Raw genomic sequence first — 25,003 nt, 5'->3', positions numbered from 1 at the left:
ATTAAGCATATGTTGCTCCATGATCAAACCATGAAGAATTGAAGGCCAGTGGATTAAGAATAAAATTTTCACTTAAAAAGAAGTCATTGGTGTTGGAATTCGATAGCAGTGATGGTTGTACAACTTTCGGAATATACTAAAACTTCCTAAATTATATACTTTATAAGGGCAAATTAAAAATATTTAATTTTTTTAATTTAAAAAAGGATGAGTAAAAAAGTCAGTGGAACGTGCAAAAGAAAACCAGCCTAGATTTAGAAGTTTAGAAAATAAAATAACATATATATTTAATCTGTCTGATCATATTATACATACATTTAACAGAAGTAGAGTGGTTTCTCTTCTTTCTATAATTTTTATACTCATTTTCATTCTACTTAGAATAGAACTTATAACACTAGGGCAATATTTCATTTCATAAAATTACATATAATTATTCAGGATTAAGAAAAGAATGCAACTGGCCCCCCAAAAAACTTTTAACCTGAATTAATATTATTATTTCCAATTACTACATCTTTAAAAATATTATCAACTTCAATAGGAGAGAAAGGAAGGATGGAGAGAGGAAGGGAGGGGAAGAAGGAGGGATTCCAAGTTCCAATCTTATTCACTATTGGCAATAGATACAAGAGGTACAGTGATTAGTCTGAAATGACTGAGAAGCAGTGTAGTAGAATAAGACCTGAATTCTAGAACTCTCTCAGCAATATGCTATGCAAACTTGACCAAAACTTTTAACCTCTGTAAGCCAGTTCTGTCTTATTTAAAATAAGGATGTTGACTAGGTTTCTAAAGTCACAGCTATCAAAATACTAATACATGAGTATTGAATCTTCTCCTAAAGAGTTTTGGCAAATTTGTGCCTCTCAAAAAGAAATAAAAATAAAAATCAAAGGCTTTATCAGGAAAGGATGGCACAGCAGTATGAAGGAAACACTGGATGGCCTATCTCCTTATAAAAAGGTGGGATTAAAAATCTCTGTAGTTAACTCTATTGCATTGCATAGTAAATACTGGTTTTCTTAAGATATCTGTGTCTATGTGTATATTATAATTTTATAATATATATGTATGCCACGAAGGTTTTCATCTGAGACCCTTTCAAACAGCTGACCCTTAACATATTTAATTACATGGCCACTATGATAGAAACTAGAAATTTTAGAGTATTTGTAACAGATCATTACTAAGATATTAGAAACCTGGGAACAACTATTATGAACAGAATATTAAAGCAGCATATGTAAATTCTGTATAAAAAGATTCCTCCTTTATTATATCTAAGGGTGTTTTTCTATTAGAATTTTACCTCAAAGACCTCATGAAACTATTGCTTTCAATCAAGTAGTCACATGGAATGATCCTCAAGAATAGTAATAATGAGGCACTTGAGTCCAAAAGAGAAAGTATAGGAGAGTGTGACTATACCTACATTTGGAGATTACTGTTTTGAAAATCATTTAAAAAAAAAAATGAGCACACTGATTTTAGGAACAAAACAGCAGATTTAGTATTGCTATAGTTCTATTGTTAAGAGATTTTTAACTGGAGAAAAACTTATTTCTCAGAAACTGTGCATGAATTTCACATATTTAGGTCCCTAACCAAACTATTTTCAGTATCTTTCAGTTATCAATTTAAGGCATTAAAACACCATTCATACGGTGTTCTTAAGATTAAATTTTGCAGGTTCGCACGAAACGGAACCCTTTTGTTGAAAAAAGGATTCTGAGATGACATTTTTCAGAACGTTTAATAAATATCTTATGTCATGTAAGAGATTCACTAAAACGTTTCTATATGGGAAGATAACAGACTAAGAATTCTAGAAGAGAGAGCACCATCTGATTTAAAATATTCTTATGGAGAATTCTAATAGGGAAAATACCCACCTCCTGGACTATGTTAGGAAATAGTCTCAATTCAATGCGAAAATATTTTCTGTAAAGGACTACTTTTTTCTAGTTGAAGAAAGAAGTTTAGACAAGTCAGTACGGTTATAAAACAAATAAGCTGGAGAAAATAGACTTAAAAAATAAGCTTGTGGCAGATTAAACGGCCACAACTCTTCCCATCCCAGGATGCACAGGAAACAGAATGTACTTAAAAGTTTAAAATGAAACTTTGCCTCTCCTCCCATCCAGAGATGGAGTCTACTTTATATCCCTTTGAATCTGGGCTGCCCTTGTGAATTGCTTCAACCAACCAAATGTGGCAGAATTGATGCTGTGTGGTTTCAGAGGCTGGACCTTAAGAGGCCTGATAGCTTTCACTTTCGCCTTCCTGGATCAAAGCTAAGACTACCATCTCAGGAAGCCAGTCTACCCTAGTAGAGAATGAGAGGCCATGGGTAGAAAATCCAAGGAGCCCTAGACAACAGCCAGCACCAACTGTAAGACCATCTTCAACCTTCAAACCCATCTGACTCTCAAAGTAAATGCAACTGCATAAGTGAGGCCACACAAAACCAGCAAAAAGACTGCCCAGCCAACCCACAGAATCATGGGAAATAATAAATCACTGTTGTTTTAAGCCACTAATATAATACATTACCACATAACTGTCTCAATTCTCACTATATGTAGAAAGAAATGCCATTATCTAAATAAACCTACGGTAGGTTACTAAACTGGAAAAGGCTTGTAAAAATATCACTAATGAAATGAGTGACGCATCTTGACTTACAAAAGAAATACTATTATTTAAAACTAGTAGCTACAGATAATTTGTTCAGCTTTTCTTTCTGACAGAGGGAATTCCAAATTCTGTTACCTATGTTTCTAAGAATGAAATTCAAAGTTCTATGTGCTTCTTTTTCCTCAATCATTACTTTTTGAGAGTCATAGTAAGTAAGGCATAGATTTACATCAGCAAAATGTTTAGATCACTGACAAACAGTTCAACTTTTATGAATTCAATTTATAAATCTTCCCTTAATAGTACTACGCTGAGCAAATGTTCTACACAATTTGCTACAGAAATAGTCTGGAAATAATTTTTACGACAACGTTGATTTTTATAAAATTTTCCACCAAGAATAACTCTGTCTTCATATTTATTCATAAGTGAAAAATTGCCAACAAAACTAAGATTGGTATTACTTAAAATTCACAATACCTATTTTTACATACCTCTATAGTAGGATGAGTATTATGCTTGTAAGCAGTATATAAGGGAAATTGAATTTGAAAAATTTTTGCCACACATAGTAAGAGTTTTTCCTTCTCATCTGTACTCCATAAACTAAAAGGATCAGAACTCTTTGAAGATTCTTCCTCAGTCAGATTACTAATTCTTGTAGAGTTTGATTTTTTTTCTATTGATTTTTGTCTTTCTGTACTTCCTTCATTACACTGTCTTTCTATATTCAGTGGTTCTTCAGCTTGATCACTCTCATCTTGCCACGTGGAATCTATGTTAACAGTAGTACAGTGTTTACAAAGCTGGTCCCGGAGCACTTGAACTTGGGCAATCACTAAGTTAATAAGTGCACACACTACTTGGTTAAAAATCTCCAAATGCTTATATTCCTTGAAGCAGCATAGACATTGCCTATAAGAGAATAAAAAATTCCATAAATTATGTTTCCTAGAGAGGCAACAATTACATCTTTCTAATAAGTAATATAAAGAAACAAATAAGCAAATACTAAAATACTTTTTTTTCCAAACAGTATGAGGTAGCACCATAATAACTTATAAACATAGCATCACACCAAAAACTGGTCCTTTGGTTAATAAAAAGTCACGATATTAGACTGATAGCTATCATCCTCAGTTTTGTGTATGTATTTATCTGTCCTTCTACACAAAGTACTATTGAACAACAAGAATAGTGGCATATATCTTTGCCACAATTCTCTAAGTACTGAATACTCAATATATGTTTAGTAAATATCAGGAAACTGGCTATAATAAAATACCTTATTAATAAAGCTAACTGGTTATTCTACATAAGCGGTTTTGCGGTCAACTAATAAAAAAGCTACACTTCAGGGGCCGGCCCGGTGGCGCAAGCGGTTAAGTGCGCGCTCCGCTGCGGCGGCCCGGGGTTCGCTGGTTCGGATCCCGGGCGCGCACCGAAGTACTGCTTGGTAAGCCATGCTGTGGCGGCGTCCCATATAAAGTGGAGGAAGATAGGCACTGATGTTAGCCCAGGGCCGTCTTCCTCAGCAAAAAAAAAAAAGAGGAGGATTGGCGGATGTTAGCTCAGGGCTGATCTCCTCACAAAAAAAAAAAAAAAAAAAAAAAAAAAGCTACACTTCAAAATTAGTAATTGGCTTGAAAGCTACTTGGTAGGGGCATTCCTACCCTTTTGGAAGATCAAAAGCTTTTAGGAACACCACATACACACAAGAAGATAGTTCAGCTCCAGTAAAAAATAAAAATAAATGAAAGCAATAAGAGTCAATAATTACTATACACAAATCTAGTTCTCTTACACATGTTCAGTTAGTAGCATAATGCCTGCCATGGATAATCAAAAGGGTCTGGTGAATCAGTAAGTAAATGATATACAAGTACCAGGTTATAATAATAATTGTATCCAATCATGGATGATAATTAAGCAACTATTACTTACAATTTGCACCTAGTTATATTACCAAAACATCTATAGTCTAGTCCAAATAGATCACCAACTCCCTATACGACCATGCAGAAATAAACTCATTTCTCCAGATGTGACAGATTTGAAGTATGGTCACAAATTCTTTAATACTCTTCCCTTTAGAAGGTAAAGCCCAATTTTCCTCCCCTTCAATGTGGACCAGCTTCTAGTGAATGGAATGTGGCAGAAATGACAGTGTGTGACACCTGAGACTCAGTCATAAAAGACATCGCCCCTTCTGCCTTGCTCTCTTTTGGATCACTCATTCTGGGGGAAGCCAGCTATCATCTTGTAAGATACTCAAGGAGCCCACCGGAGAGGTCGGCATGAGAAAAACTGAGGCCTCCCACTAACAACAAGCACCAACTTGTCAACCATGTAAGTTAGCCAACTTGGAAGCAGATCTTCCAGCCCCACATAAGGCTTTGGATGACTATAACCTGGCCAACATCTTCACTGCAACCTTATGACAAATCCAAGCCAGAACCGACCAGCTTAAACCATTCCCAAATTCCTATCCATAGAAACTCTGAGGATAATAAATGTTTACTGTTGTCTTAAGACACTACTTTTGGAGTAATCTGTTACACAGAAATAGATAAAGGATATATCAGGCCTGTTTTCTCAGTGGCAAAATGAAAGGGAATTTACCTCTAAGGCTTTTTCCAGTTTTAAAATTCTATATCACAACTTCTACAAGAAGAAAAATAAACATATTACTCCTCAAATTTTTCTGATGAATAGCTTTTCCCTTTAGGTTCAGGAAAAACCAAGTTCAAAGTGAAGGATCATATATTTGAATATCTTTCTTTAGTGAAAATGGAATCTGAGTTCTGCCACCACCCTCCCGCCCCCAAAAAACACCCTGAAGTCAGATTTGGATTAGGAAAGCCTAGGAGCCAGTCAAATTTACTCTAAAAATTCATTGTCAGGAATGGGCATTAAACTGCTTGATAACTGACTAGGAAACTAATCTTAAAAGACAAAAGTGATATGTGAACAAAGTAACAGAGAAACTGGATCTAGGTGCTGACAGACCCAAAATATACACGTTCAAGGAGAGCTGAGAGTCTAAGGGAAGATACACACACACACAAACACACACACATTTATCTTTAAAATACTTATATATTACATACATTACACATTTTATTGTATTACACTCAATTCTGAGAAGTCTAGGTATTTGAATTCTCAATACAGCATTTCTCTATATATCCATGACCAACAAAGCAAAGGAGAAAAAGTGTTTTAATTAAATAAAAATATCACTTGCAGTTAAGCCCAGCTTGATTTTACACATAAATTTATTTCTTCTCTGTACTAAAAGCCACTACAAACGTAGTAAAAGAAAAAAAGATATAACTCCATAAGGAAAGAGATAATAGAAGAAAAGATGACAAATAGCAACAAATTTTGGATGACAGAAAAGAGAGGAATAGTAAGTGACTTAACAGTGGAAGAAATAAACTTGGAAGGGGCTACAGAAGGATATATCAGCGAAAAGAAAGATCCACCCCACCAAACACTGGAAAGGCTCAGGACTAAAGAACCTGAGACACTTCTGAAGACAGAGACGAAGCACAGGGCAGAAAATAGGACTAAATGAAAGGTACAGTTACAACTTGCAGGTTCCCATCCCAGACACCCAGGGTACTATTCCTACTTGACCCAGGGAAACAAACAGTTTTCCTGTACACAAAGGGAACAAGACAAACTCAGGAACATCAGATACTGAAGAACACCGGGATGATACAAAAAACTGAAAGCAGGAGAATTACATGAAATTATGACTGAATGGTGAACCTCCCCAAGCACCCTTGCCTGCCCAATAACCAGACTAACAAATCTCAAGACCAGAGACTTAAAAATATTTCTCTTAGAGAATGTGAACAATCTAAGAAAAAAGCCCATTTATCCCTAGTAACCCTGCTCACCATTTTACCATCATATAGTATAGGACAACACCTGAGATGCCCCATTCACAGAGAACTTCAATCCATTTTTCAGTGCCCCTCTCTTAACCACGAAGGATAGCCAAGGATAATAAGACTTTCAAGAAAAAGCTGTATCACCAAAGGTAGATCAAAACAAACAGTAAAAAGAAATTCAGAAGAAGCAGATAAAACGCAGGAAGGAAAAAGATTTTAATTAATTTATATCCTCAGAAACATAAAAGACACTGGATTACTGAACCAAGAACAGTATATTATTTAAAAATGCATTCAAATTACAAAATAGAGTCCTTTAATGTGTACAGATATACATTATATAGCTTTTGCATAATCATTCACACCTTAAAAACACTTAACATTATAGCAATTTGTAAAATTCAACAGAAGGCCCAAAAGGTAAAACTGAAGACATCTCCCAGTAGAATAGACAAAGAAAGATAATGGGGAGAAAAAGAGAAGTAAACCATCAATCAAGGAGGTAAAATATCTGACAATATTATTTCCAAGAAGACAGAGTAGAAAATATAGAGGTGAGGAAATTATGAAATAAAAAAAAAATTCAGAACCCTGAAGCCTACCAAAACACATATCATGAAACTTCTGAAGCTGAGGAAGGTAAAAATCCTAAAAGCTTTCTGGGAGAGTGAAAAGAGTGACAAGGAAAAGCTCAGGAATAAAAAATAGCTAATACTTCTCCAAAGCAACTTGGAAGTTAGAATACAATGGAGCGATACTTTTAAACTTCTGAGAGAAAATAATTTTGCACCTAGAATTCTGTATCCAACAAAAGTTATCAGTAAGAGTAAGGGTAGAATAGATATTTTGAGGCCTGAAAGATCTAGAAAACATCTGTCTCCCATGCACCCTTCCTCAGAAAAGATGTTATCCTAACAAAACAAAGAAGTAAACCAGGAGCTGGCCCCATGGCATAGTGGTTAAGTTCAGTACACTCTGCTTCAGCGGCCTGGGTCCACATGTTTGGATCCCAGGGGTGGACCTACACCACTGATTAGCCATGCTGTGCCTAATGACCACCATACAAAATAGTGGAAGACTGGCAAGGATGTTAGTTCAAGGCTAATCTTCCTCAAGCAAAAAAAAAAAAGGGGGGGTTGGGGGAACACTGGCAATAGACATTAGTTCAGAATGAATCTTCCTCAGCAAAAAATAAAATAAAATACAGAAGTAAACCAATAAAGATGACAACATGGAATCCAGGAAACTGGAGATCCAATACAGTAGAACAGCAAAAGGAATTTCAAAGGTGATCTGATGAGAAGATAGTAACCCATTTAGTAACCCTAGTGAGACATCAGTAACAGACTGGAGTAGGAAGATAAAGGTTAAAGGATATTAGGGAGAGGAGAGAAGGGAGGGAAATTATAGACCATCTAATGATGTATATAAATGTAAAAACCAGTACTAAGAAGGGTTGGAGAGTTTGGGAAGAATAGTGATCCACACCTAGAAAATTAATCAAGTGAAAAACAAGCCAATAAACTCTAGGAAATAATGATAAAAGATAAACAAGAATTTATGTCTTATAAGATATAAAATGAACCACAGAACCTTTTTTGCTTTTTTGGCTCATCAATGAGCAATATTTTTATTTTTAAAACTACTCTAAGACCCGACACAACTTTATTGAGAAGATGGGGGAAGGGTAAAAGAGTGAAATCTTTATATATCAGAAAAAGAAGTTCATAGATTATACCTAAAATTGATAGATGAAGCAACAGCAATATAATATTATTTCAGAATATAGACACTAATATCAAAACCAACATTTGAAAGAGCTGAAAAGAGAAATAGGGCTGAGGAGACAGGAGACAATGGAGTTTTTTATTATAGGCCTTTTCCTACCAATTTACTTTTTAAGCTCTGTACATATTACTTGTATTTATACATCAATATCATACACACCCTTCCACTATCTGAGCTTCTCCTATTTTCTTCTCAGTCCTACTCCTATTATTATCAGCCTGATAAGACTATTACCCAAGTAGAGTTATATGCTGCCCAACTGAGTGAAATATGCTTACATTTAAGAACACACAATGATAAAAATATCTAAATGCCTAAAATAAAATATGTAGCTTCAATTAATAAAATAATAACAACTAAACATTCATGTGGGACCTACACGTCAAAACTAAATTACTTTTAACCTGGATTCTATAATTCTATCTAACAACAAATATAGCAATGGATCTAACATTTTCCCTGGCCTGGCACTGCTGAACACATGAAAGGACTGCTAATCTAGAGTATCCAACCTCAGCGAAAGTTGTTTTATTTATGACCTAATTTCTGAAAAGCACTACTTTCAACAGTGGTCAATATCAATATCCCACTAGTCAAATTAATTAATGCCAAAATAAAAAGCAGAGCCTTAAAGAGTGGAAAACATACATTAACCTGTTCAAAAGCAATAGCTTCTGAAACTGTTCTAAAAAATGAAGATTATAAACAATGAAAAATAAAAGCAATAGCCTCAAACATTTATTAAGTACAAATGACAGGTATGAAAGGTACAATTTTTAGACTGAAAACACAAAGGTCAGACAGAACTTCAACCCTAGCTGACACTCAGAATTCTTTTAGGGGAGAAATCTTGAAATACAGTTTAAAAAATAGATAGGTAGGAGACAACGAACAGTCTTGAACACCTGCTAAGGAATGTGGAATTTACAAAATATAAACCTAAGCATGTTTTGTAATAAGCTTAAAACAAGGCTAAAAACACTAGCAACACTTTCAACACGAAAGATTATGCCTTGTGGTATCAATGCTTTTGTCACACATGATATTCCGTTCAGACCCTTATATGCTATTTTCCTAATTTATATTCTTCAATTTGTTCTCCTCATCTTCTCTCTCCATTCTATGAATTAGTTTTCCTCCCATTCCAGTCCCAATTACAATATTAATAAAATAAAATAATGATAATCTGTTAAAACCAACATACATAACTAACTTCCCTGATCTTACAGACAAAACAAAGGAGTGGTAGCTATATGACTGCTATACAGCCATTAAAAATGATGACAGATAATATCTGATGACATGGAGAGACTGATCACAGTTGACTATACAAAAAAATCAGATTATAAAACATACATGTAGTAAAATAACATCTCTGTAAAATTTTAAACTGTTCACAATCTCATACCAATGTTATACAAAAAGTTAGCAGTTACTCTGGGTGGTGGCATGCTTTTATTTTATTTTTTTACTCTGATTCTCTGTATTTTCTCCAAGATTTTATGAGTATATCATTCATTCATTCATTCATTCATTTATGTTTTATGAGGAAGATCAGCCCCGAGCTAACATCCATGCTAATCCTCCTCTTTTTGCTGAGGAAGACCGGCTCTGAGCTAACATCTATTGCCAAACCTCCTCCTTTTTTTTCCCCAAAGCCCCAGTAGATAGTTGTATGTCTGCTGCACATCCTTCTAGTTGCTGTATGTGGGACGCGGCCTCAGCATGGCCGGACGAGCGGTGTGTCAGTGTGCGCCTGGGATCCGAACCCGGGCCTCCAGCAGCGGGCCTCCAGCAGCGGAGCACACACACTTAACCACTAAGCCACTGGGCCGGCCCCACAACTGGATATTTTATTGTCACTTCTTCTCTCTTTTATTGGCACGAACAATTAAGATTGTAACATTCTACTTTTTAGTACTTTTGACTACCAGCAAAAGATTGTTCATACTTAACATGTGAAAAGAATTATAAATGTTACAAACTATTTTCCAGTTCAGCTTTTCATGCTTTAGCTTATGTACCCTTCAATATATATTTCATTTTATAAATAAATTTTAACAGTTTTAATTAAAATAGGTGTTTATTAAGTTCTTTTGTCAGATACTGTGCTAACCACTTTGTTTATTCACAACCTCAAGAGCTTACAGAAGTTAACTAACTTGTCATAATCATCCAATACACAAGTGATGAAGCAGGACTAGAAGCCACATATATCTGGCTCCAAGGCCACACTCTTAACTACTACACTCTAGAGCAGCATGAGATAAAGCCAGAGGGTCTCTATAGTTTGGGGGCAAACATCCTTTAATATTCTGATGAAACCTACAAATTACTGCTTAAAACTGTACATATCAAAATTTCCTTTATAATTTCATTCCCATCCACAGACCCTCTTAAAAATTCCTGAGTATATACCTAGGATAAAAGTAAACTAGGAATGGGAAAATATAACTACCACCCAGCTCTACCAATAACTAGGGGCGAGACATTAGGAAAATGATATTATTTCTCTAGATTTCATTTTATTTAGTGGTACAACCATAAACCCTGAAATTAGAAGTATGGTTTTATTCTAGTATAACATGTTGCCACCTAGCTGTAGTTACAATAAATAAAGCCAAAATTATGACTCAAATGCAACATTTCTCAGCAAATCCTTTAGACTACTAACGTTAATTTTAAATCATTAACCTATTAGTATTATGAAATATCCAACCATCTAACCTACCCATAATGAAAGCAACAACCACCACTGCTAAACTTAGTCAAAAAAATTCAGCTGGCTGAGACTCAGAAAAAGAGATGAGAATAATGATGGCACATAAGTTTTAAATAACTAAAATCTATCATCTTTTTTGGAACAAATATATGCACCAATTTTATTAACAGAAGGAAAAAATATAATAAAAATGAGTATTACTGTAGAGCAAATGCTATTTGAAATTAAACTATTCTGATAAACTCTATGATCAGCTAGACTGTGTGCCTTAAGACATTCATTTATGTTATCACTGCATTTAACATAGTCATTAATCATCACACACAGTGCTTCAAACATTCTTTACCCATAAAAATTTTATAAGGACCAAGAAGTTTAAACAAGATAGGCACACAAGCAAAAAGAATTTTTAGCCATGACCAGCTAAAATCACATTGAGGAACAGGAATTTGCAAACATTGTTACAAACTTTGGTTATATTAACGATTGTGTTCCCTTAAGTTTTATTCTCTCTATTCTCAATATATGTATTATTTAAAAATTGGTCGAATATATATAATTATTATGGAAAAGGAACAAACAGCAAATGGCTTCCAGACGGACGGGTCAAAGTGACCTCTACCACAATACTGATTTGTTTCAAGGATTAAGTTTGTTATAGGTCTCTAGCTATGACGTAATGATTCTTTAATCTCCCAAAATAGTTATTTTTAGAATTTCAATCACTCCTATATTTTTAAGTAATGAAGGAGGGGTTAAAGAAAGAAAGATTTTTATTTTCATGTTTTTTTTTTTTTTTTTTTTTTTTGTGAGGAGATCAGCCCTGAGCTAACATCTGCCAATCCTCCTCTTTTTTCTTTTTTGCTGAGGAAGACGGCCCTGGGCTAACATCGGTACCCATCTTCCTCCACTTTATATGGGACGCCGCCACAGCATGGCTTACCAAGCAGTGCGTCGGTGCGCGCCCGGGATCCGAACCAGCGAACCCCGGGCCGCCGCAGCGGAGCGCGCGCACCCAACCGCTTGCGCCACGGGGCCGGCCCCTTTATTTTCATGTTTTAAAAACAAAACCATGAATAGCCCCATGAGTAACGAAAAGAAGATCTAATAAATATTGATAAACTGTCATTTAATTTCATATGGAATACAACTCAACATCCTAAAAGGAAAATTTGATGACAAACAATGCCAATTTAAAATACAACTCACAAAGTTAGTCTTCAAAATACTTAAAGATGCATACCTCTGTGTCCAGGAATTGATATAAGCAAATATTTTGAGAGTATGTTCCTTTCTGAGCTGCAGTCCATCACCACCTTCTATATCTGATACTGAAATAAAGTAGAAAAAATAATTTTTAAAATTATGAATAATGATAAACCAATATTAAAGCCAATACTTAGAAAAAAGCCTAGATTTACAAACAAAAATATTTCAGATAATTATTTTTTTGCTTTCACCAAAAAAAATAAATCTTTAATTAATGACTAATTTGAGCTTAAGAAGAGATTTTTTTTTTTTTATAATTTTATTTTATTTATTTATTTTCCCCCCCAAAGCCCCAGTAGATAGTTGTATGTCATAGCTGCACATCCTTCTAGTTGCTGTACGTGGGACGCGGCCTCAGCGTGGCCGGAGAAGCGGTGCGTCGGTGCGCGCCCGGGATCCGAACCCGGGCCGCCAGTAGCGGAGCGCGCACACTTAACCGCTAAGCCATGGGGCCGGCCCAAGAAGAGATTTTTAACAGACATAATTTTGGGGGGGAAAAAAAAGAAGACACTTTGCCAGTTTTTCTGGTATCGTCTCTCAACTTCAAATCTACCATTCTGTTCTATGCTTTGTGATGCTGGGGCTGGAACTCTGCAAGCCACATTGTTCATTTCTAGCTGGATTCCTGTTAAGATGTTCCTCCAGTGCCTACATGGCACTAGGAGACTAGATGGCAGGAGAACAAGGACATCTCTGCTTGTTGTATCTGAAAACATCACTCAGTAGCAGCATGATTCCAGGCTCCAGCTCCAAGAACCAATCTCATGATACCCCTCTCAGAGGTACCAGCAGTAGCCAAGGAGCATCCCTTCCTTGAAGTCCTAGCTTCCTTCACAGGGCCCACTTCTAAGTGATTAGATTCTGACAACCCTCTTTCCTTTGTTTCCCCAGCCTTAGGGGAGATTGGCCACTTCCTGCAGTTGTTGTCATTGTCATCAACATCATCATCTCTGGGTGTCCTCAGAGTTCCCTCCTCGCTCTTTAAAACTCCCACATCTGTGTAATTACTTGTCTTTATTAAACTCCCTCTTCAAGTCCCTGATCGGACCCTGACAGACACACAGGCATTTCATATACAATATGTACTACTATGAAAGGAATATAAAGTTAAATCCAGAATAGAAACTGTATAAAGAAATACAGGGGCCGCCCCCGTGGCCTAGCGGTTAAGTGCATGCACTCCGCTGCTGGTGGCCTGGGTTCGGATCCCAGGCATGCACCGACGCACCACTTGTCAGGCCATGCTGTGGCGGCGCCCCATACAAAGTGAAGGAAGATGGGTACAGATGTTAGCTCAGGGCCAGTCTTGCTCACAAAAGAAAAAAAAAATGAGCAAGGACAATTCACAAATGACTAATAAATGTGAAAAATATTTAAAAAAAAGAAATACAATTTAGCGAATGGTCCAAGTAAGTCTTCTAAGGTAAAATGTTTGTACAAGATCAGGGGTCAGCAAATGTTTCTGTGAAGGGCCAGAAAGTGAATATTTTAGGATTTGCAGGCCATACAGTCTCTTTCACAACTAGGCAGCTCTGTCTTTGTATCTTGAAAGCAGCCATAGACAATATATAAACAAATGAGCCTGGCCATACTACAAAAACAAGCAGCTGGCCAGATTTTGCACAATTAGCCATAGTTTGCCAAATCTATAACAAAGAAAGCCCAACAAGATAACATAACTCACAGCATTTAAATCTGCACTGTGTCTCGAAGTCATCATCTATGCATTCATCTAATACCTGTTGAACATTACATCTGCTAAGTAGTAGACATACAATGGTATATGAAATAGGGACAGTCCCCACCTCATGGAACTTAGTCTAGTGATGAAGAAGGACAAAAAGACGTAAATGAATAAATCATAAAATTCATACATATTGTGATAAATGCCAAGCAGAAACCAAGGAGAGTATTGTATAACAAGTAAGCATAAGCCACCTCAGAATGGATAATCAGGAAGACTACCTAAGGAGGAGGTGATTTTTAAGCAAAGACTACAATGCTAAGAATTCAGATATTAAAAAGAGAAAAAGAAATTAAAACATTCTAGGGAAAGAAGTTCACATTTAAAGAGAATCAGTAGGATAATGCGAAGGGAGATCTAAGGATGATCACTGTGCACAGACCCCAAGAACACTAGTTGAGATAAGAATAAGAGAATAAAAGGGCGCTAGGTAAGGTGGTTCAGAGGTGGGGGGACTAAACACACAATTTACATTTAATTCACATGAAAAGAGTTTTACTCAGTTACAGTAGTCTTAAACGTCTCAAGCTTGCGGAGGAATTAGAATAGATGAAGACAAAACTCAACACACACGTGCATACAAATTGGCAACTACTAATGATAAGAATGAAAGAAATTGGGGCCGGCCCCATGGCATAGCGGTTAAGCGCACTCGCTCCACTGCTGGCGGCCTGGGTTTGGATCCCGGGCGCGGACCGACGCACCGCTTGCCAAGCCATGCTGTGGCAGCATCCCATATAAAGTGGAGGAAGATGGGCACAGATGTTAGCCCAGGGCCAGTCTTCCTCAGCAAAAAGAGAAGGATTGGAGTGGATGTTAGCTCAGGGCTGATCTTCCCCCCAAAAAAAAAAAAAAAAAAAGAATGAAAGAAATTATACAATGCAAGAAACATAGTTACAGTATACTACCTGGCTCAGCAGGGAACAGTGTTTACATAGTCCTAGTAACATAAATACCCAACAGTGATCCAAAAGCAATTGGAAAGGCATGGCAAGGGTAAAAACACTAATCCTCTTCTCCCACAGAAGGAAATCAACAGTTGAAAATATGTATCAAGAAATAAAAATATGGGAGGCTGGCGCAGTGGTTAAGTGCACGCATTCTGCTTTGGCAGCCTGGGGCTCGCCGGTTCGGATCCCGGGCATGCACCAATGCACCGCTTGTCAAGCCATGCTGTGGCAGCGTCCCATATAAAGTAAAGGAAAATAGGCACAGATGTTAGCCCAGGGCAAATGTTTCTCAGCAAAAAAAAAAAAAAAAAAAAAAAGGAGGATTGGCATCAGATGTTAGCTCAGGGCTGATCTTCCTCACAAAAAAAATAAATAAATAACAATATGGGGCCCGCCTCGTAACGTAGTGTTGAGTTTGGAGCGCTCCACTTCTGCAGCCCAGGCTCACAGGTTCGGATTCTGGGCACGGACATACAACACCCGTCAAGCCATGCTGTGGCGGCAACCCACATACAAAAGAGAGGGAGACCGACACAGATGTTAGCTCAGGGCCAATCTTCCTCAAGCAAAAAGGGGAAGATTGGCAGCAGATGTTAGCTTAAGACCAGTCTTCCTCAACCAAAAAAAATGAAAGAAAGAACAATATAATCTTATTATTTAGACATAGGAAGGTAAAAGCTGAGGGGAAAAAGATCAGATAAAACAGAAATGGATTACCTCGGGGGGGGGGGGGCAGCAAGAGACTGCTCTTTTTTGTTATAAGCCTTGCAAAACTATTTGAGACTTTTAACAAGGCACATATATTAATAAAAATTACAACAAAACAAAAAAGGAATAGAGCTCATTATCCAGAAGTTATTTCTTATGAATAACATTCACACTATAACTATTTCGGCACTGGTATTAAAGAAAAGTTTAAATATCAACCATTTGTATCCCTTATTCCTAAGTAGTTTGCAAAAATATATTGTAAGTAAAAATTTTAACTGGAGGAAGAGGACATTTTTTAAAAACATAAAGACTACTTTTACTGGAGTGATAGAGGAGGAACCCAAACTGAGATGAATGAAATGAAAAGTACAATCCATGAGAATGAAAACAGGTAATTACGTTAATAAAATGAATCTCCATCAAAATGTCTAAAATTCAAATGCAAAATGATTAGTGAAATAGTTTCGAAAGGATACAGGCAGTATCATATCATTTGTTAACAATTTTAACACAAAAAAAACCTGTGTTGTTATGACTCATATACAATTATAGAACAAATACATACACTGTAATAACATACATCCATGTCAAGAGAATGGTTACATCTGGGGAAAAGGAAAAGGGACAGGAGAGAGCAAATGCTTTTTAGCAGTTTCAGTCAATTTTTCTTTCTTTTGTTAAAAAAATAATATGTAACTATCTTAAATTTGGCAGATACATGTATACCTTAATTTTAGAGTTTTTTTCTATAGGTCTGACCTATTTCATAATTAATTTTTTCCAGTTAAATATGCCAGATTCAACATATACTTTCGTCTACACTTCCTCCCAAAACTCCACTAAAACGATGAGAGAAAATAAAACATAAACACACAGGGGCAAAAACAACTAAATTGTGAGAGAAAATGGTACCTAACTTAGTAAAGCCATAACAAGCTAAAAAATCAGGCTGACAGTGGGGAATAGAAGCAGGTTAACTGTGTCCCATGAAATCTGCAAAAGCCTCAGGAATTAGAAACACTGAGTACCTCTGAAAGCAGGAATACAGGTGGGGCTAAAAAATATTCAAGTCTTATTAAGAAGCAGTTAAGACATACCCATTCTCTGACCCACACCACACTCACACACACAAACACACATGATCTCCAAAACACTGTTTCCTCTCTGGATACTCAGCCAGAGATCTGGTTTTCAGAAAGCCAGACCACTGAAAGCCAGAAGTATCATATTGAAAACATGTAAAACCTCTGTACAAGCATTTCCTACTATGTCATGTAAGGATTCCTGAGAAGCCACATGTGATACAAAATCTTTGACTAAAGAATAATGAGGCTAACAATAAAACAAGATTAAAAGCAGACTACTCCAAACCTATGAAACTTTACAACCAGAACACTGACAAAAATCAGGAGCTAATCTGATTTAACATAAAAAATACTGGCACAGGAATGATGTCAGCATCATGGTGGAGTGTGCTCTTCTCTTAGACTCTCCCCACTAAGATAAAAGGAAAAGGACATTCACAAACCAACAGAGGACATTCACACAACACAAAAGACGTCTGAGAGACCCATGCAGCCATACGTCTGAAGGTGGAGGTGCTGGACCCCCCACCAAGAGGAAGTGGAAGGAGGTAAGGGGATCTCCTCTCCCTCCTCGGCAGTGACCCAGGGTGCGGGAGCATGCGTGGCTCTGAGAAAAGGAGGAGGAGGAATGGCTCTCATGGGAACATCTTCGCTCTCAAAGTTCCCTCAAAGCCCACAGGAAAGCTCCACACAGAGGAGGCTAAGGTATTGCGGTAGTGTCTTCATCAAGCCAGCACGCCAGGAGAGCAGATAGCAAGGGCAGAGCGAGAACACCCCCGCTTGCACACACAAAATGAAACACCCTTCTCCCCCTCCCACACAGCCAGTCAGCCAGAGGACCCGGGCATGTGCTAGTAAAGCAGCAGCTGTGAGCAAGCTGGTGAGCCACAATCGCAGACAGGTCCTGTCAGCATAGATTCAAAGGACAAGAACAGATACCAGGGATCGTGGTGGGCTCAGAATACACAGCTCCTCACCATCCCCCCAGTGGCGACACGTGGAATCTGCAACCAAATACCATCACTATGCAAAGGCACAAATCCATGCCGCCAAATAGTATGAAGAAATATATTAATATTCCAGACCAGAAGGAAAATGACAAGCACCCAGAAATCAATGGTGAAGGCACATAAATTTGCAATCTAAATGACAGAGAATTCAAAATGGCTATCATAAAAAAAACTCAATGAGTTACAAGAAAATGCAAATAGATCAATGAAATCAGGAACAAAATTAATGAACAGAAGGAATTCTATACAAAAGAGATTGAAACTATAAAGAAAAACCAATCAGAAATATTGGAGATGAAAAACAAAATGGATGAGATAAAGAAAAATCTGTAGTTGCTGAATAACAGAGCTGATAACATGGAGGACAGAATTAGCAATGTGGAGAACAGAAATACAGAAATACTTCAGACGGAGGAGGAGAGAGAACTAGGACTATAAAGAAATGAGCAAATTCTCTGAGAAATATCTGACTAAATTAGGAAATGCAATATAAGGATTATAGGTATTCCAGAGGGAGAAGGGAGCATAAAGCTTGTTCAAAGAAATAATACCTGAGAACTTCCCACACCTGGGAAAGGAGCTGGAAATACAAGTAAAAGAAGCTAATAGAACTCCTAATTATATCAATGTAAAAAGACCTGCTCCAAGGCATGTAGTACCAATGGCAAAACTCAATGACAAAGAAAAAAATTAAGTGCAGCAAGGCAGAAGAAAATAACTTAAAAAGGAACCCCTATTAGGCTGTTAGTGGATTTCTCAGCAGAAACCTTACAGGCTAGGAGAGATAGCATGATATATTCAAAATTCTGAAAGACAAAAACTTTCAGCCAAGAATACTCTATCCAGTGAAAATATTCTTCAGATATAACGGAGAAACAAAAACTTTTCCAGATAAACAAAAGCTAAGGGAGTTCATCACCACAAGACCCCACCCACAGGAAATGATCCAGAAGGCCCTCATACCTCAAAAAATAAAGGGTTTACAACCCCTTGAGCAAATAGATAAATAGGCAGACAAATCAGGAAACTGCAGCTCTCTATCAGAACAGGTTAGCAAACAATTATAATATTAAAGATAAAGGAAAGGAAAACATCAAAAATAAATATAATCTCTTCATTTTAACCACAAACTCACAACACAAGATGGAGTAAATTATGACAACAATAACTTAGAAGGGGAAGAGGAAAAGGATGGAATTGGCTTAGACTAAGGAAACAAGAGGCATCAGAAAATGAACTACCTCATCTAGGAGATTTTTTTATACAAACCTCATGGTAACCACCAAACAAACTGTCAGAAATGATAAAGACAAACCATCTACCAAACTGAACTGGTAGTCGGAAATACACAAGACGAGAAACAAGGGACATAAGGAATAACTGGAAAATGAGTGACAAAATGGCAACATTAAGCCCTCATATATCAATAATCACTCTAAAAGTAAATGGATTGAATTCTCAGATCAAAAGACACAGAGTGGTGGGATGGATTAAAAAGCAAGACCCAACAATATGCTGTCTCCAAGAAACACATCTCAGCTCTAAAGACAAACACAGGCTCAAAGTGAAAGGATGAAAAACAATACTCCAAGCTAATGGCAACCAAAAGAAAGCAGGTGTTGCCACAATGACAACGTATACTTCAAGATAACACAAGCAGTGAGACTTAAAGAAGGAAGTACATAATGATAAAACGGACAATCCAACTTATGAATGGACAAAGAAGATGTGGTATATGTATATACACAGTGGAATACTAATCAGCCATAAAAAAAGACAGAATTGTCCCATTTGGAACAACAAGGATGGACCTTGAGAGTTATTACGTTAAGAGAAATAAGCCAGACAGAGATAGACAAACACTGTATGATTTCACATATACATGAAAGATAAACTAACATATGGCCAAAGAGAATAGATTAAAGGTTACCAGAGAGGAAGGGGGTTGGGGGGTGGGCATAAGGGTAAAGGGTCACATTTATACGGTGACTGACAAATAATAATGTACAACTGAAATTTCACAATGTTATAAACTATTATGACCTCAATAAAATTGAAAAGAAAAATACTAGCACAGTTAAATCTCTGTTGGCATTTGCACCTAACCAGTGTCAATAAACATGCAGCTTTAAACCATGAGGCCCTTGCTTCATCTTTTGATATGAAGGTGCCTGAGGGCATTCAATTCTAATAAGGATCATTTCCCAAAAACTAAAGATGGAATACAACCATTCTCATCAATCTATAATTTTAATGACTTAGCACCTACTTCACTTTCTCCATGTAGCTTTTATAAAGTAGAAAACATAGAAGTCCTTGAAGGCAATAAAAGCAATCACCATATGCAAAACAAGAAGGCATTTCTGAGGACTGTCAGCTTTGTTACTGTTTCTTCATATACTGGTGTGGTCTTTTCTTTAATCACAGGAAAGCTTGTGTGGATCAATGTAAAACATTACTGTGACGGAGGAAAATCCCAAATGAACCAGTAAGATGTTCCATTATACTCATACCATTCCTCTATTTACCAATGTTGTATATGAGCTTAATTTTTACTTAAAAAAAAAAAAACCTTGTTTTAGATCAGACTATATACACAACGTCGAGACTTTACGGCACTCTTCCCCTACTCAGCTCCAGAAACGCTGAAAGTCCAAATAGGAGGTTGAAAGATTCCTGTCTGGTAGTACCAACTAAACCAAGAGGGGTTAAAAAATTCTCTTGACCAGGGAGAGAACGAAAAGTCATAAGGCAAAAGTATATGCCAAACACGGGCCGGCCCCGTGGCTTAGCGGTTAAGTGCGCGGGCTCCGCTGCTGGCGGCCCGGGTTCGGATCCCGGGCGCGCACCGACACACCGCTTCTCCCGCCATGCTGAGGCCGGGTCCCACATACAGCAACTAGAAGGATGTGCAGCTGTGACATACAACTATCTACTGGGGCTTTGGGGGGAAAATAAATAAATAAATAAAATATTTAAAAAAAAAGTATATGCCAAACAAATGGATAACAAGGTAATAGCACCTGAGGCCTTGGAAGCCAAAAACACTACTGCCCATCAGGGAGAAGATCCTGACAATGAAACCCAGCTGGCAACCATGACAGAATAAGATATAGTGGGGGATGAGATAAGGCAACTACTAAAGATAAGCTCTTGGTTTGGATGATTTCAGCAAGAAGAAGAAACCATAATACACAATGCCAGTTTTCCTTCCACAGCCTGAAAACACAGGGAATAGATCCTTCAGGGTTGCAATGATCCTTCTCTAACACAAAACACAAATGACACACACTCTGGAAAAAGCATATGTATGGTCAGACACCTATCCCCACCTGAGGCCCACCTGGTAGCCTAATTGCTCACCAACACAAGCTTTTCAACTAATTCCATTATATCTACTCCATAACCAGAAAGGTAGGGGGAAGGACATCTTATCAGGGCTCTACAGACACACAGCGAATAGTGTATACAATGGTTAAAGATTGAAAGCTTCTCCTCTAAGATCAGGAACAAGAAAAAGTAGTCACTTTCACAACTTCTATTCAACATAGTATTGGAAGTTCTAGCCAGAGCAATGAAGTAAGAGAGAGAAATTGGAAAGGAAGAAGTAAAATTACCTCTGTTGACAGATGACATGATCTTATATGCAGAAAACTCTAAAGAGTTCACAAAAAAAAACCTGTTAGGATAAATGAATTCAGTGAAGTAGCAGGACATAAAGTCAACACACAAAAATCCACTGCATTTCTACATATTAACAATGAATGATCTGAAAAGGAAATTAAGAACACAATTCCAGGAGCCGGCCTGGTGGCATAGTGGTTAAGTTCATGTGCTCTGATCCTGGGCGCAGACCTACACATTGCTCATCAAGCCGTGATGTAGCTACATCCCATATATAAAATAAAGGAAGACTGGCCCAGATGTTAGCTCAGCGACAATTTTCCTCAAGCAAAAAGAGGAAGAGTGCCAACAGATATTAGCTTAGGGCCAATTTTCCTCACCAATAAAATAAAAATAAAAAACAGTTCTCACATAAGTGACAACCATTCTGAAGATAAAATTGATTAGTATCCTTTCACACATCATATAAAATTAATGTAAGCTGAATTAAAAAAAAAAAGAACATAATTCCATTTACAATAGCACCAAAAAGAATAAAAGATTTAGGAACAAACTTAACCAGGGAGGCAAAAGACTTCTATACTGAAAACTACAAAACACTGCTGAAAGAAATTAAATGCAAATAAACAGAAATCTCATATTCATGAATTGAAAAACTTAACATTGTTAAATGTCAACACTGCCCAAAGTGATCTACAGAGTTAATACAATTCCTATTACAATCCCAACAATGTTTTCTGCAGAAATAGAAAATCCCACCCTTATACTCATATGAAACTTCAAGAGACCCCTAATAACCAAAACAATCTTGAAAAAGAAGAAAAAACTTGAAGACTCACACTTCGTGACTTCAAAACTAAGTACACAAATCAAAACCACAATGAAATATCACTTCTCCCCCATTAGAATGGCTACTATTAAAAAAAGTAGGGGCCAGCCCAGTGGCATAGCAGTTAAGTTTGCATGTTCCGCTTTGGTGGCCCAGGGTTCACAAGTTTGGATCCCGGGCACAGACCTATGCACCACTCATCAACCAATGCTGTGGTGGTATCCCATATGCAAAACAGAAGACGACGCGCACGGATGTTAGCTCACGGCCAATCTTCCTCAGGAAAAAGAGGAAGGCTGGCAACGGATGTTAGCTCATGGCCAATCTTCCTCAGGAAAAAGAGGAAGACTGGCAACGGATGTTAGCTCATGGCCAGTCTTCCCCACGAAAAAAAAAAAGAATTTAAAGCAGGATCTCAAAGAGATACTTGTACACCTATGTTCACAGCAGCATTATTCACAATAGGCAAGAGGTAGAAGCAACCCAAATGTCCACCGACAAATGAAAAAATAAAAAGTGGTGTGCACATAAAGAGTATTAGCCTTAAAAAGGAAGAAAATCCTATCACATGGTACAACAGGGATGAACCTTGACGACATTATCTTAAGTAAATAAACCAGTCACAAAACAACAAATATTATATGATTCTACTTAAATGAGCTACCTTGAGTAGTCAAATTCATAGAAACAGAAAATAGAAATGGTAGTTGTAAGGGTCTGGAGGCAGAGAGAAACAGGTAGTTGTTTAATGGGTATAGAGTTTCAGTTTTCAAGATGAAAAAGTTCTGGAGATCTGTTGCACAACAATATGAATATTTTTAACACTACTGAACTGTACACTTACTGGTTAAGATGGTAAATTTTGTGTTATGGAATTTTTACAATTAAAAATTTTTTTAATTAATTTTAGAAAAAGGAGATAGGGAAACCCAGGCTGGAGTTTAAAAGAAGCCACTTGTCTTTACAAATCATCAGAGATCCATTAAAGCCCACAGTATAATACACACAAAAAAAGGAAGAAAAGCAGGCAGGCAGGCAACTTCACCCAGAAATCCTTCCACCATTTCCTGAAGAGGAGGAACTATATTCCAACCCCAAAGGGTCAACCATCTGGACAGGGAAGAGGGCAAGCAAGGTGGAGGAATTGTCACATTGGTCTCAATAATACCAAAAATCGCCCAATGGCAGAGATCAAAGTAGAACTAGAAACATCAATGCCGGGCAATACCCAAGGGTGCGAGAGTTGCCATCCCCCAAGCAAGAAAAGGAAATTCGGTAACTAAAAGAAACGTACCCACTGGCACAATACATTGGGGGCGGCGGGGAACGGGCTGAAAAGAAAATGGTTCTCACCACTAAGATTAAAAAAAGAAAATGCTGAGCCAGCCTTGATGATCCAGTGGTTAGGGTTTGGCACGCTCTGCTTCAGCAGCCCAGGTTCCGTTTTCAGGTGCAGAACCACATCACTTGTCTATCAGTAGCCATGCTGTGGTGGTGACTCACATAGAAGAACTACAAAGACCTACAATTAGAATATACAACTATGTACTTGGGCTTTGGGAGGGCAAAAAAAAAAGAGTAACACTGCCACCAGATGTTAGCTCAGGATACATCCTTCCCAGCAAAAAAGAGAAAAAAAAAAAAAGCCAATAAAAACTTCAAGATCAGAAATGGACAGCATTGACAGCAAGCACAACCCCAAAAGGAAACGTGAGAGGATGGGAGTTATAACCCAGGGGTCTAGTGAGAAACTACTGGTAGCTATGACCCAGATCTTACCCAAAGCAAATGGTTACGTATTCTCATATACAATCTCACAACTTATCAGAAGAAAAAATTCATGACCACTGAGCAGGCCAAAGCTGATGAACATAACCTCATATATTTCAGATCCAAAGAATTCCTGCCCCGAGGCTCTGAGAAGCCAGTAAGAAAGGTACTTTCAGCAAAGTCTCAAAATAACAAAAACTACAAGAAGCTGAGCCCTATCTAAAACCCTGGCCAGCACTAAGGTTAGTCACTGTGGCCAAACCAGGTGGGTGAAATGGCTAAAATAAGTACAAACGGCTCCAGAAGTTGTTCCTTGGCTTTACAGAAATTGCTCAACTAATGCTTGATGTTAAAACCTATTAATGCACATTAACTAATCTTTGAAAATGGGGCCCTTTCTTAGGGTTTTGGCCCACTGACTGAAATCCTGCATTTTATCTTGCATTTAACAAGAAACAAAAGCAGTGCACTGTCTATCATTTCCATTCCAGCTTTTATTTTTTCTTTTTTTTGCTGAGGAAGGTTCACCCTGAGCTAACATCTGTTGCTAATCTTCCTCCTTTTGTATGTGAGCTGCAGCCACAGCAAGGCCACTGACAGACGAGTGGCATAGGAATCAAACTCGGGCCACTGAAGCAGAGTGCACCGAACTTAACCACTAGACCACTGGGACTGGCCCCATTCCCAACTTCTATTATAGGAGTTTGAACACTAACTCAATTTGCAGAGCAATCTAAATACAGAACACTTTCTAGGTTTTTTTAAATCTCCCAATCTTTCTGTCTCAACCACACCTAATTCAAGAAAACTTTTTATTACAATTCATTATGATCAACTCTTTCCAACTCTTCTTTTTTCTTTTTAATCTAAAAAGCAGAACATGGAAACACAGTCTTGGAAAGGGTTAAGGAAAGTTTCATAAAAGAAGTAACAACTAAGATGAAAGACAAGAGTCAGAA

General features: G+C 37.4%; 1 protein-coding gene across 6 annotated transcripts in view; it reads right to left on the bottom strand.

Annotated features, from left to right (window-relative positions):
* The window catches only part of USP34 (ubiquitin specific peptidase 34), a 244,102-nt gene that overhangs the window by 171,359 nt on the left and 47,740 nt on the right, over window positions 1-25,003 (bottom strand). For 5 of the 6 annotated variants that reach the window (XM_058551143.1, XM_058551144.1, XM_058551142.1 and 2 more), the window contains exons 2-3: window positions 12,296-12,383; window positions 3,135-3,555 (exon numbers count right to left, since the gene is read on the bottom strand). In XM_058551143.1, the coding sequence (XP_058407126.1) occupies window positions 3,135-3,555; window positions 12,296-12,383 (509 nt within the window). Of the gene's footprint in view, window positions 1-1,895; window positions 2,099-3,134; window positions 3,556-12,295; window positions 12,384-25,003 lie in introns of those variants that run through there. The other variant, XM_058551146.1, reaches the window with a different exon arrangement.

This window comes from Diceros bicornis, chromosome 12 (genome assembly GCF_020826845.1).
Source record: "Diceros bicornis minor isolate mBicDic1 chromosome 12, mDicBic1.mat.cur, whole genome shotgun sequence".
Lineage (NCBI taxonomy): Eukaryota > Metazoa > Chordata > Mammalia > Perissodactyla > Rhinocerotidae > Diceros > Diceros bicornis.
This window is presented reverse-complemented; position numbering and strand designations above follow the sequence as displayed.